This window comes from Temnothorax nylanderi, unplaced genomic scaffold (assembly GCF_030848795.1).
Source record: "Temnothorax nylanderi isolate EJ_2023f unplaced genomic scaffold, tnyl_v1.0 TNYL_tig0013_pilon, whole genome shotgun sequence".
NCBI lineage: Eukaryota > Metazoa > Arthropoda > Insecta > Hymenoptera > Formicidae > Temnothorax > Temnothorax nylanderi.
In genome coordinates this window covers 347,507-361,916 of record NW_027249075.1, presented here as the reverse complement: position 1 = coordinate 361,916, position 14,410 = coordinate 347,507, and the positions used below count along the sequence as shown (strand labels likewise).

The following is a 14,410-nucleotide window of genomic DNA, read 5'->3' as shown; positions in this document are numbered from 1 at the left end:
GATACGTTATCGAATTTTGAACCGTTCGAATCCTCAATTTTAGAGAATTTCAGAATCATGAAATTAAAAATACAATTTAAAAAATTTTATTTAAAAAATCGACTCTCCGTAATGTTGTTAGCACTATTACATTTAGCAAATTAAAAATACGGAGGTAGAAAGGAGATATTTGGAGTAGTGAGATCTAATTGTACTGGAATGTATATTGTAAAAGGATTAAAAATCAGGGACTTACTCTCAAATATGTGAAAAAAAAGATACGGCAATATTTATCTTATATTATATAAATATTATTGATGTAGAGAGATGAAAATAGACTATGTCAATAAGAATTTTTAAAACTATGATCAGTTAGATTAGTCAGAGTATTGATAAGTTTTATTTATTAATTAGTAATATTAATATTTTAAACCATGATTACCATTATATAATAATAAAATGAATGTTGTAGGTAATTGATAATATATTGTATATAAATGTAGTAAAACAAAATGTGTACAAAGGATCAAATATCTGATCACATAATAAATGCCGCACATTGTGTAAAATACACATAAATTAATATCACTAACTTAATTTTCATATTTATGGAAACAGAATAATCGAGGTACAAAAAATTAAAATGTATATTTTCTTAAATACAGAAAAAATTTGGACAAAACATGGATTTAAAAAATGGATCCATGTTATCGTTAAGTTTATTATTAATTTAGCAAGATGTCGTGCAATATCTAGAAATAAATAAATTTGTTTTAATACAGATTGCTGAATTAAGATTTTAATTCGCCGCTTTGATCTCTCGTTTCTTTCAGGACTTTCAACTTCGTGATTAACTCGTCCACTGCCATTTCACCGTGAACTACGTTGTCCCTCGTTCTTATATTCACTGTGCCAGCATTACGTTCCTTCTCTCCCACAACTGTAACAAGATTCACGTTATTAGCTGTTATGGTAAAATAAACGGAGGCAGCAAGTAATATAATTCGAAATAAGATATTTCATAATTTTATTCATCAAGAGCTTAATACGTACCGAGTATAAAGTTAAACTGTGCAAGCTGAGCATTACGAATCTTCTTGTTCAGGGTGTCACTCGGATCGGTATCGATTTCGACCATAACGCCAGCGTCCCAGAGTTTCTGTTTCACTTCGTAAGCATAGTCGTCGAATTGCGATGCTACCGGCACAACCATCGCTTGCCGCGGAGAGAGCCAGTACGGCCACTTACCGCCATACGATTCAGTTAGAATTGCAATCATACGTTCTACGGAGCCAAGAATAGCTCTGTGTATGATAACCGGTCGAGTTTTTTCCCCAGCTTCGCTGCAAAATACATGATAAAAATGAATAATCCGTACTCCAACTTTTTTAATCGAAATTTAATGAAGCTTTTTTTTATAATGGATACTTACTTAACGTAAGATAGATTGAACCTGATTGGCAACTGGAAATCTAATTGTATCGTAGCGGTCTGATGAGGCCTTTTAAGCGCGTCCATGATGGTTATGTCGATTTTAGGTCCATAAAATGCACCATCCTGAGGATTAAGGACCCACGGTTGGCCGAATGCGTTCAAGCTCTCCTCCAATGCTTTCTCCGCCTCATTCCACATTGCTATGTCGCCCAAGAACTTCTCGGGTCGCGTGGACAGGCATAAATTGAACGTAAAACCAAGAACGGAATAGACGTGCCACAGAAAATCGAGAGCGCCGCTCATCTCGTCTTTAATATGCTCTATAGAACAGAATATGTGCGCGTCGTCCTGCTGGAATCGTCTCACTCTGGTAAGGCCCGTTAACGCGCCCGACAGCTCGTTGCGGTGTAGAACGCCGAAATCCGCCAATCTGAGCGGTAGCTCGCGCCACGATCTGTTGCGAACGTCGAAGATCATGCAGTGACCTGGACAATTCATAGGCTTGAGCGCAAAAGTTTCCTTCTCCACGTCGAAAGAGAACATATTTTCCGCGTAATGCTGCCAGTGTCCCGAGGTCTGCCACAGTTTGCTGTTGTAAATGTTCGGGGTGACCACTTCCTGAAATCCTCTCTTCCTGTACTCGGAGCGAATGAATTCGACCAGGGTATTGTATATGTACGCGCCACGCGGTTGGAAGAAGCAAGAACCGGGCGAAAGTTCGTGGAAGAAATACAGCTCCTGCTCCTTTCCGATCTTCCTGTGATCTCGTTTGGCTGCCTCCTCCTGAAACTTCTCCCACTCCTTCAATTGCTTGGAATCCGGAAAGCTTATTCCATACACTCTCTGCAGCGATTCCGCGTTAGCGTTCCCCTCCCAGTACGTGGACGAGTTTTTCGTGATCTTCATGGCCTTGATCTTTCCCGTGTGCCTAACGTGCGGTCCCCTGCACAAGTCGATCAGCGGACCGCATCTGTAAGCCGTGGTGGTGGGCGTCTGTATTCTCTCGTTTATAATCCGCACCTTGAATTCGTTGTACTTGAACATTTCCAGGAGATCCTCCTTCGTCATCTCCAGCCGTTCAAACGGCTGTTTCTCTTTAACTATATTCTTGTACAGACCCTCCAAATATGGGAAGTCCGTGTTGGAAATGCCCTTTTCGCCCAGGTACATGTCGTAGTAAAAGCCGTTCTCGATGGGAGGACCGTAACAGAGACAGCCGCCGTAAACTCTTTCCATAGCTTCCCCGAGGACATGAGCGCTGGAATGCCAAAACACTTGCTGACCTTCCGGGTCGTCAAATTTCAGGAGTTGCAGCTTGCAATCGTATTCCAGAGGTCTGTCCAGATCCCACAATTCATTGTTGACTTTTGCGATTACGGTATTATCTGCCAATCCTTGGCTAATGCTTCTCGCAACGTCGTAAGGAGTTGTACGCCAGGACTGCGCGGGTATCTTCTTACCATCCGGCAGAGTCACAGTAATATCTACAGGAGTTTTTGCCGCTATTGCAGCCCCGTATTCCGTTTTCAATTTATCCCATAATACGATACGGTCCTACAAAAGACAAAAATTATAAAAATAAAGACGTTATACATATAATAAAGTATAAAAACTAAGATACCGCAGAATATTATTATGATAATATAAACAATACATAATAATTATTACAGAAAAGAATTTAATTTTGAATAAATTCCTGCTTAATTTTATTTTCTAACGCATCAAGATGCGTAGAAAGATATTACAGCTCAAATTTTAAAATTATATTTACAGAAAACTTAAATGTCGTTTAAATTTTGACGTGATAACCGAGTAGATTACCTGAATGTAAGAGGGCCAAGGTTTGAGCTCCGATACAGATTTCTCCACTGCAGCATATTTCTTCTTCAGTGCCTTCATTGACTTCGCCTGGAAAAGATAGTGTTCGAAATAAAAGCCGAGTCCGAGTGACGAATTGAATGACGCAAGGGATCGCCGCGTGTCAGGTGAGAGCGTACGTCAGGCGATATACTTTGCGTGAAACAATGCTCACAGGTTACGTCAGATTATCGATTCTGATGGTCGGTTACATGTTGCAAACAAGAGGTATGTTTTAACGCGACTGTATTGTTAGACGGTGGAATAACGACGCATTTGATAGCTAACGGTGTAACGATTGTGAGAGGGGGAGTCTCGGGGAGGCAGGGAAAAAAAAACGTCTTAACCAACCCGAACATGTGTCCACTTAGTACCGCCGTAAACGGTCCTACAAACGTGAAAACGTAAATTCGTCAGCATAGTTTAGCGATACTCGGAAAAACGAGAAAAGTTCGAGTTTTATGTAAAGTGGGGGATTCGTGCCTTATCCTCCAAGGTCAGACTTTGCACGTCGGCTACCACGTTGTCGCCCATGTTGGAGAAGTCTCACGTCTCACGCTGTCCCACGCGATCAAGCTGCCGGCACCGACGAGATACTATTAAAGACCGACAATCCTGGGTAAATTTTCGTGACTGCCCGGGGGCCCGGTGGTAATTGAAGAATACTGACATTATCGACTGTTTTGGCTATTCGACTATTCCGAAAGAAGGAGTTTTACCTTATATAATCACTGTTTTATCATCAGAAATGTACAAATCTTTTATCATCGACGAGATGGTAATAGCTAAAAGTGCATGAAAGATAAAACAGAAATTAGCATATGAGTTGCCATAAATAAGAAAATATTTTATAATTTTTTCAATATTTGTATCTTTTTATTAATATTTTATAATTTGTTTGAAATAATAAACAAATTATAAAATATTTTCTTATATATGGTAACACTCTTATAAATATATGTATATGTATACAATACACATTTCATATGTGTGTGTGTGTGTGTGTGTGTGTGTGTGTGTGTGTGTGTTAATAAATAAATCATTTCCTTTTATATGTATATAACAGTATATTGTAAAGTATTTTTATATAATTGTCAATTAAATAAAAAATATAAATCTTAAAAAAATTATAAAATATTTTCTTATTTATGATAACACTAGTTTTCCGCGAATTAGAATAGAAAACGCTAAAAGTTATTACTTAGTAACATTCTAATCAGTATATCAGATTCCCGATTGCGAATGTATCTTATTAATTCTTAATGCTGGCTCATATCACAGTACGCTTGCACGGTGCGCGAGTCTTTATATGTCGCTTCTCCGAAGTGCCGCGTATACGTATAAGAATATTTTATGAATCATTAACAAACAAAGATAAACGAGTGTTTTTATGAATATATATAGAATAGAATCATTTATTTACTTCAGTTTACAATGCCAAAAGAAGGAAACAATTGCTTTTATGAAACATGTATATCAATTGCTAATTTAGTGTTAAATTATTTTATTATTTTATTATTATATACACAAGGTATTGCAAGGCATAAAAACAGTGATTGCCACTTTTTCCATAAGATTCGATATATACATATGTATGTATGTACGTATATATGTATATGTAGTTTTAACAACTATTTAAAACTTACCAATAAATCCTATCACGCAGATATATTGTATATCATATATTTGTCAGATATTCATATCATATATTTATGCGATTAATATTTAATTGTATCATCACTCTAAGTACTAGTTCTTCTCCGATTACAGAAGTTAAGCAATATGTAAGATATGTTTACAATTTGGACGAATGTCCACTTGGAAAAACTATGTAACATTTACAAAGAAAAGAAGATTTCGTTACTCTTTCCTCGCTACACTTATGCTTCTTTCATATATTCCGCCAATGCTTGCTGTATGTTTTTATTTTTATCATCAGGATTACAATAATGTCATTAATATGGTTTTACGTCACTTTACGGATTATATAATTATGACAAAAAATATACGTCATTTTTATTTATATCTACTTGAATATATTATGTTTCTTGCAAAAGGTATATTATTTATAAATTTCGTAATTTTGCGTCGGATTTTTCCACTAGGCTAGATCATCACACAATCGCTATTTATTAAGCATGTTAATTATTAATCATTCTTTATCTTTCACACAGGCAGACGGTAAAATCGGCCATTCAATACATTTTTTCTTATACTTAAATTCTTATAAATGCAAGTACTATAGTAAGTCTTCTATTTCAGAAATAGTCAATATTTTGCGTGCTTTAAAATATTAAAAAGCTTACTTCTTTTGAAACAGATTTTTCATGCTTACTTTGTTTTGAAATACTACATCTAAATTAAATAATTACATGACGTTATAATAATTAATATACTAATGTCTAGATATTACCTTAAACGTCTGGTCATGAGTATGATCAGCCAAATAGACGACATCCGTTAAATAGACGATATTTTACTATTTCCAATAATGTTATTTCTTTATGAAAATTATAAGTTAAGATATTAAATGATTTTTTTCTGAAGCTTAACAAAAACGCGATATTATTAAATAAAATCTGTCCAGTAGCATCGTCTTTTAAATAAATATATATGTCTATGACCTGCGTGTCTCATTATTGTATGCGTAAAAATACAGACAAGGCATACAAATCATGGGGATACATATTTATCTATCTAAAAAATAATATTAATTACATAAATTTTATTTAATAATACATTTCTTATTAAACGATCGATAAAAAGAAAAGTTTACAACATTTTTACTAGTTTATATTAGGGCATAACTTTTGTTACTTGGCGCAAATTATTGAACATTCTCCGTGTATACGTATATGCCTAATGATAGAGTATTAAAATAATACATATTTAAAACAAAAGAGTGATGAAAAAAATTTTTACAGATATATTATATGAATTTTTTAGCATACGCGCCCGTTAAGTATGGTAGGTACATATACATTATACATATACATATATATTTTGAAAGCCAATTAATCGCATTTAACATCAAAAGACCTACGGAATATAATTATTTCATTTCTTGCATTTTCTTTTTGTTCTCTATGTAATCGACATTGCATTATCGTGGACGCCGTGTAGATAGATTCAACCTATATTGTTCGTCGAATAGCTATATATCAACATATCGCGAGAGCAGATGTCAATTGTTTCTTCGCGACGCTAGCTGCAGCAAGCACGTGTAGGAATTATTTACAGTGTTTCGATAAAATTGTGCTCAGCAATTCTTATAACTGTATTTAAGTGTTGGTGTAGTGTTACGCAGTAGAGTAAGTATTAAGACTACATCTGAAAACAAGTAAGATTTTAACAGTTTGGTAATTTTAGGCAGGTAAAAATGTCGACTACTCGGCGTAAAGTCGGAAAGACTCATTCTAGTACTTGCATTTATAAGAACTGCGGTATAAATAGCAGAGAAAATATATTAAATGTTCGATTTCATCGTCTGCCTGTAGAAGATAGAGAGCGATTAATAACATGGTTGGTAAATAGCGGTTGTGATGATTATGCGGAAGAATCCGATGCAGAATTGCGAAAGTTCAGAATATGTAGTAGACATTTTCCAACAAATATGATATATCCAAGCGGAAGATTAAAAAAGAATGCGGAACCATTATTATATTCTGTCGATTTTGATGATGATGAATCAATAGACGAGGATATACCATGTCAGGAGCATTATGGGCAAATACGCATTTTAAAAAGAAAAATAGCAAATATAAACGCTCAGATAATCCAATTAAAAAGATGTAATGACAAATCGAAACTCATGCTTAGAGCAAAACAAGCCGTAATTGTTCGTTTACGAAAAAAAATTATGACAGGTAATTTACCAGACAACAGTATTTTGAATGCCTTATTTCGACGAGTGCAAGGTTTTCTTTTAACATTTTTAATAATGCAACTTTTTCACAAGGAAAGAACTGTGTATAATGACGAAGAAAAACAATTGGCTAAAAAAATGCATTACACTTCGCCAAGTTTATATAGAAAAATGCGCGAGGAGTTTGGTTTTATATTACCTTCAGAAGGGACCATAAAAAATTGGTTTAATGTAGTAAATTTATGGCCTGGAATTTGTAGTACCATGTTCAATTGTTTAAAAGCGAAGGTAAATTGCATGGACAATGACGAACGCAATTGTGTTTTACTTTTTGATGAAACAAAAATTAAAAAAGGTTTTGATTTTCACGAAAAACGACAAAAAATTGAAGGCTTTGACGACTTGGGATCACTGGGACATAACACAACCGTAGCAACAAGTGTATTAGTTTTTATGGTACGAGGTTTGTTACATAATTGGAAACAGCCTGTAGCGTATTTTTTAACCGGTGGAGCTCTAAATAATACTCTTTTAACATCTGCATTAAATCAAGTTATAGGAGCAATATCAGATACGGGATTAAAAGTGCGTGCTATTGTTTGTGACCAAGGCACTAATAATCAAAGTGCTATAAAACATAAAATTTCTATAGATCGTCCTTATTTCATGCATGAACAACAAAAAATATATGCAATTTTTGACGTACCACATATTTACAAATCTATAAGAAATCAACTCTTAAAATATAATATTTTATACGATGATAACAAAATAGCATCATGGAATGATATACGATTATTATGGCGATTGGAAAATGATAAAGCGACAAGAGCTGCTTGCAAATTATCGGAAAAACATGTAAATCCAAATAATTTTGACAGAATGAAATGCCGTCTAGCTTTACAAGTATTCAGTCGCAGAGTGTCAGCAGCTTTATTAACTGCAGGAACAACAGGAGGAATTGATACTGAAACTGTAATGCATACTGCTGAATTTTTTAGAATTTTGAATGACAGTTTTGATTCTTTAAACAGTCGCAGCTGTAATAGTCCAAATCCGAACGCTTGTGCTTTATCGCAAATTCGGCTTGATGTGGAAAATGATCTCAAACAATTATTAATAGATTGTTCTAAGTGGCGCACTATTACAAATAATGGTCTCAAAATACCGCCATGTTTTGAAGGACTACAAATTAGTGTTAAATCTATTTTACAATTATGGGATGATTTGAAAAGCGAAGGAATAAAATTTTTCATGACTTCTAGAGTAAACTAAGATCCGTTGGAAAATCTATTTTCCATGACACGTATGTATGGTGGAACATATAATCAAAATCCAAGTGCAAAGGCTTTTCGATTATTATTACAAAAAAATATTGTATTAAATTTATCTAAACCTGCACAATCTGCAAATTGTTTGGATGATGAGGATGAAATTTTATTTCAAAGTGTAACAAATACATCTACATCTGCATCTGCATCTACATCTACATCTACATCTACATCTACATCTACATCTATTGATCAAATAACATCTAATGCAGACTTAACCGCATCAATTAATATAGCTAACGACTTCGAGAGTGATGATGATGAAAATATATTGATGAATGTCGAAAAAATTGTTGTGGACGTATCAGATGTAGATAATGAAACTTTAGAAGCGTCTGCTATTGAATATTTTGCAGGATTTGTTGCTAAAAAATGTGTCATGAAATCAAATTGTGAACAGTGTCGTGTTTCATTTATTGACACAAATCACGAACTGACAGACGCAAGACAAACATTAATATTTTTCCGTGCATATGAAACTAATGATGGTCAGGAATTAGGACATTTATGTGTCCCTACAGCAGAGTTTTCATTTGTATTTAAACTAATGAATGCAATATTTGATGCAGGTTATCCTAATATTAGAGGAAATTATAACATATTAGATACTCTGTTTCCATTGATGATACAAGCTGTACACATAAAGTATCCAGGTTGGTTTCAGCATGATACTTGCAGCATCCATCGAAAAAATCTTGCATATTATATGATGAAAGTTAAGATACATAAAGATGTAGTTTGGTTAGGACAGCGGCTAAAAGTTCCAAAAAATCGCCTTCAACGTAAACCTCCACAGAAATTGATAAATTTACAGAGTATGTAATAATATTAATTTTACATTTTACTCGCGGCATTTTGTGCGGATCGAGTAAAATGATCGCGGCTCTTTGAGCGGAACGATTTATGAAATGTATGTGTGTATATAGAGTGCTTTTCATAAATTGTTCCGCTCAAAGAGCCGCGATCTTTTTACTCGATCTGCATAAAATGCCACGCGCGAATAAATGTCATATATAAAATTTTTGAGAGCTTCTTCCGTTCAAAAAACCGCGATCTTAGCCGTTCGGAATCGGCGTTAAAATGTAGGTCCCATATACAATGTGTATAATACACGTACGCAACACTTGTATATGAAGAGAAATCATGCTCAAATACGAGTAATAGGACTGAGAATGGATATATATATCCTCATTCTATTACTCGTGTCCGAGCGTGGTGACTTCTCTTCATATACATGTGTTGCGCACGTAGATTATACACATTGTATATGTATATATATGGGAGACAAAACTTGGAATTCTTTAAAATTTTAATGTTTAATTTTTTTAATTTTTATTTAGGCTTATGTTAAATTTGTTAGTAAATTCGACGTTATGGTCATTTTCAAAAGATTTCCAAGTTATGTGTCAATTGGCCTCCACGTGGCGTCTCCTGGAAATGTTTTCTAAAAGCAGCTAACAATTGACACGCTTATATATTTATGAAATATATGTATAAAGAAATGATTGCAAAGGTATAATGATAATATGATAAATTAATTGTCAAATATGTATAATATTTCCAGTCCGAGGAGGACGAGATTGCGGAAAGGAGGGAGGAGAACCTATCCTAGGAGGAAGGAGAGAGCCAAAGACAAATAGAAGACAAATAGAAGACTTACTATAGTACTTGCATTTATAAGAATTTAAGTATAAGAAAAAATGTATTGAATGGCCGATTTTACCGTCTGCCTGTGTGAAAGATAAAGAATGATTAATAATTAACATGCTTAATAAATAGCGATTGTGTGATGATCTAGCCTAGTGGAAAAATCCGACGCAAAATTACGAAATTTATAAATAATATACCTTTTGCAAGAAACATAATATATTCAAGTAGATATAAATAAAAATGACGTATATTTTTTGTCATAATTATATAATCCGTAAAGTGACGTAAAACCATATTAATGACATTATTGTAATCCTGATGATAAAAATAAAAACATACAGCAAGCATTGGCGGAATATATGAAAGAAGCATAAGTGTAGCGAGGAAAGAGTAACGAAATCTTCTTTTCTTTGTAAATGTTACATAGTTTTTCCAAGTGGACATTCGTCCAAATTGTAAACATATCTTACATATTGCTTAACTTCTGTAATCGGAGAAGAACTAGTACTTAGAGTGATGATACAATTAAATATTAATCGCATAAATATATGATATGAATATCTGACAAATATATGATATACAATATATCTGCGTGATAGGATTTATTGGTAAGTTTTAAATAGTTGTTAAAACTACATATACATATATACGTACATACATACATATGTATATATCGAATCTTATGGAAAAAGTGGCAATCACTGTTTTTATGCCTTGCAATACCTTGTGTATATAATAATAAAATAATAAAATAATTTAACACTAAATTAGCAATTGATATACATGTTTCATAAAAGCAATTGTTTCCTTCTTTTGGCATTGTAAACTGAAGTAAATAAATGATTCTATTCTATATATATTCATAAAAACACTCGTTTATCTTTGTTTGTTAATGATTCATAAAATATTCTTATACGTATACGCGGCACTTCGGAGAAGCGACATATAAAGACTCGCGCACCGTGCAAGCGTACTGTGATATGAGCCAGCATTAAGAATTAATAAGATACATTCGCAATCGGGAATCTGATATACTGATTAGAATGTTACTAAGTAATAACTTTTAGCGTTTTCTATTCTAATTCGCGGAAAACTAGTGTTATCATAAATAAGAAAATATTTTATAATTTTTTTAAGATTTATATTTTTTATTTAATTGACAATTATATAAAAATACTTTACAATATACTGTTATATACATATAAAAGGAAATGATTTATTTATTAACACACACACACACACACACACACACACACACACACACATACACACATATGAAATGTGTATTGTATACATATACATATATTTATAAGAGTGTTACCATATATAAGAAAATATTTTATAATTTGTTTATTATTTCAAACAAATTATAAAATATTAATAAAAAGATACAAATATTGAAAAAATTATAAAATATTTTCTTATTTATGGCAACTCATATGCTAATTTCTGTTTTATCTTTCATGCACTTTTAGCTATTACCATCTCGTCGATGATAAAAGATTTGTACATTTCTGATGATAAAACAGTGATTATATAAGGTAAAACTCCTTCTTTCGGAATAGTCGAATAGCCAAAACAGTCGATAATGTCAGTATTCTTCAATTACCACCGGGCCCCCGGGCAGTCACGAAAATTTACCCAGGATTGTCGGTCTTTAATAGTATCTCGTCGGTGGTTAAACTTTCCGCGAAAGACACAATATGTATAAACCAATTATATTTACCGCATGTTGTTCCGCCGGCGCCTGATGCCTCTTCCAGGCCTCCACCTCCTCTCAGGCTGCTCGGGATGTCACTCGTGTTCCCTCGATGCGAAGATGATGCTCCTTCCCGCGCGGATATTTTCTGTAACATAAAAATAATCGAATCGATTAAATACGTGTCACGCGCATCGAACATCTTATTCGTTATTCAGATTAATGTTTTCCTAAATTACTTCTTCGAAAAAAGTCTCTACGTTAGAATCAACTTGAATCAAATTTTTCGATTTATTTCTTTTAACTAATTTATATTCCGAAACACGGTTTAATGTAGCAACTAAATAAAAACAAACGATAAAAGAGATTCTATAATATCTTTAGAAAAAATAAAAAATAACACTTACCAGAAGTGTTAGTACGCCGATGCCCGATGCCTCTCCTAGGCCTCCACCTCCTCTCAAGCTGCTCGAGATGTCCATCGTGTTCCCTCGATGCGAAGCTGATGGTCCTTCCAGCGTGGATATTTTCTGTAACATAAAAATAATCGAATCGATTAAATAATTGTCACGCGCATCGAACATCTTATTCGTTATTCAGATTAATGTTTTCCTAAATTACTTCTTCGAAAAAAGTCTCTATGGTAGAATCAACTTGAATCAAATTTTTCAAATTATTTCTTTTTACTAATTTATATTTCGAAACACGGTTTAATGTAGCAACTAAATAAGGATAAACGAAAAGAGGGATTCTATAATATCTTTAGAAAAAATAAAAAGTAACACTTACCAGAAGTGTTGGTACGCCGATGCCCGATGCCTATCCTAGGCCTCCTCCTCCTCTCAGGCTGCTCGGGATGTCAGCTTCGCAGGATTCCCTCGCTGCTCCGATGTCATCTTCTGCGTCGTTATTTTCTGAAACATTCAAATGAACGATTCGATTAAAGGTGCGTTCGGGGAGACGCTATTAGCGCTGACAACGTCATTCTATCTCTGTTACTTACTGAAAGTTGAACAAAGACAGAGCACGCTTATAGCGCTAAAAGCGCGCTCCCCGTAAGTAACTTTGTAAGCGTGGTGTCGTTCCGCAGACAACGCGACGCGATAAGTTTGTAGCCTAACTAACTTTCGAAGCCGGGGGTGTCGCTAAGCAGACAATAACGCGACGCGACGCGATTACTTAATTTTAGCCTAACTAGGCCGTGGGTGTCGCCAAGCAGACACGAGTTCGATGTTTAATTACCCTAACTAGCTCCCGTGGGTGTCGCCAAGCAGACACGAGTTCGATGTTTAATTACCCTAACTAGCTCCCGTGGGTGTCGCCAAGCAGACACGAGTTCGATGTTTAATTACCCTAACTAGCTCCCGTGGGTGTCGCCAAGCAGACACGAGTTCGATGTTTAATTACCCTAACTAGCTCCCGTGGGTGTCGCCAAGCAGACACGAGTTCGATGTTTAATTACCCTAACTAGCTCCCGTGGGTGTCGCCAAGCAGACACGAGTTCGATGTTTAATTACCCTAACTAGCTCCCGTGGGTGTCGCCAAGCAGACACGAGTTCGATGTTTAATTACCCTAACTAGCTCCCGTGGGTGTCGCCAAGCAGACACGAGTTCGATGTTTAATTACCCTAACTAGCTCCCGTGGGTGTCGCCAAGCAGACACGAGTTCGATGTTTAATTACCCTAACTAGCTCCCGTGGGTGTCGCCAAGCAGACACGAGTTCGATGTTTAATTACCCTAACTAGCTCCCGTGGGTGTCGCCAAGCAGACACGAGTTCGATGTTTAATTACCCTAACTAGCTCCCGTGGGTGTCGCCAAGCAGACACGAGTTCGATGTTTAATTACCCTAACTAGCTCCCGTGGGTGTCGCCAAGCAGACACGAGTTCGATGTTTAATTACCCTAACTAGCTCCCGTGGGTGTCGCCAAGCAGACACGAGTTCGATGTTTAATTACCCTAACTAGCTCCCGTGGGTGTCGCCAAGCAGACACGAGTTCGATGTTTAATTACCCTAACTAGCTCCCGTGGGTGTCGCCAAGCAGACACGAGTTCGATGTTTAATTACCCTAACTAGCTCCCGTGGGTGTCGCCAAGCAGACACGAGTTCGATGTTTAATTACCCTAACTAGCTCCCGTGGGTGTCGCCAAGCAGACACGAGTTCGATGTTTAATTACCCTAACTAGCTCCCGTGGGTGTCGCCAAGCAGACACGAGTTCGATGTTTAATTACCCTAACTAGCTCCCGTGGGTGTCGCCAAGCAGACACGAGTTCGATGTTTAATTACCCTAACTAGCTCCCGTGGGTGTCGCCAAGCAGACACGAGTTCGATGTTTAATTACCCTAACTAGCTCCCGTGGGTGTCGCCAAGCAGACAATTAACGCGACGCGATAAGTTTTTTAGCCTAACTAACTTTCGAAGCCGGGGGTGTCGCCAAGCAGACAATTAACGCGACGCGATAAGTTTTTTAGCCTAACTAACTTTCGAAGCCGGAGGTGTCGCTAAGCAGACAATTAACGCGACGCGATAAGTTTTTTAGCCTAACTAACTTTCGAAGCCGGAGGTGTCGCCAAGCAGACAATTAACGCGACGCG

At 35.7% G+C, this 14,410-nt stretch overlaps 1 protein-coding gene across 6 annotated transcripts; it reads right to left on the bottom strand.

Moving 5' to 3' along the window:
* Positions 1-612: 612 nt before the first annotated feature.
* Thrrs (threonine--tRNA ligase) lies at positions 613-13,013 on the bottom strand. Of its 6 annotated transcripts, XM_071697662.1 has the most exons (7): positions 12,605-13,013; positions 12,223-12,345; positions 11,843-11,963; positions 3,235-3,321; positions 1,412-2,967; positions 1,033-1,322; positions 613-919 (listed from the first exon to the last, which is right to left on the bottom strand). In XM_071697662.1, the coding sequence occupies exons 4-7, from the start codon at positions 3,310-3,312 to the stop codon at positions 771-773; spliced, it is 2,073 nt and encodes a 690-aa protein (XP_071553763.1). In that variant the 5' UTR covers positions 3,313-3,321; positions 11,843-11,963; positions 12,223-12,345; positions 12,605-13,013; the 3' UTR covers positions 613-770. The 6 variants fall into 6 exon arrangements, with proteins under 6 accessions (XP_071553763.1, XP_071553764.1, XP_071553762.1 ...); XM_071697663.1 differs by lacking the exon at positions 12,223-12,345; XM_071697661.1 differs by lacking the exons at positions 11,843-11,963; positions 12,223-12,345; positions 12,605-13,013 and adding exons at positions 3,622-3,658; positions 3,754-3,834.
* Between the last annotated feature and the right edge of the window lie 1,397 nt (positions 13,014-14,410).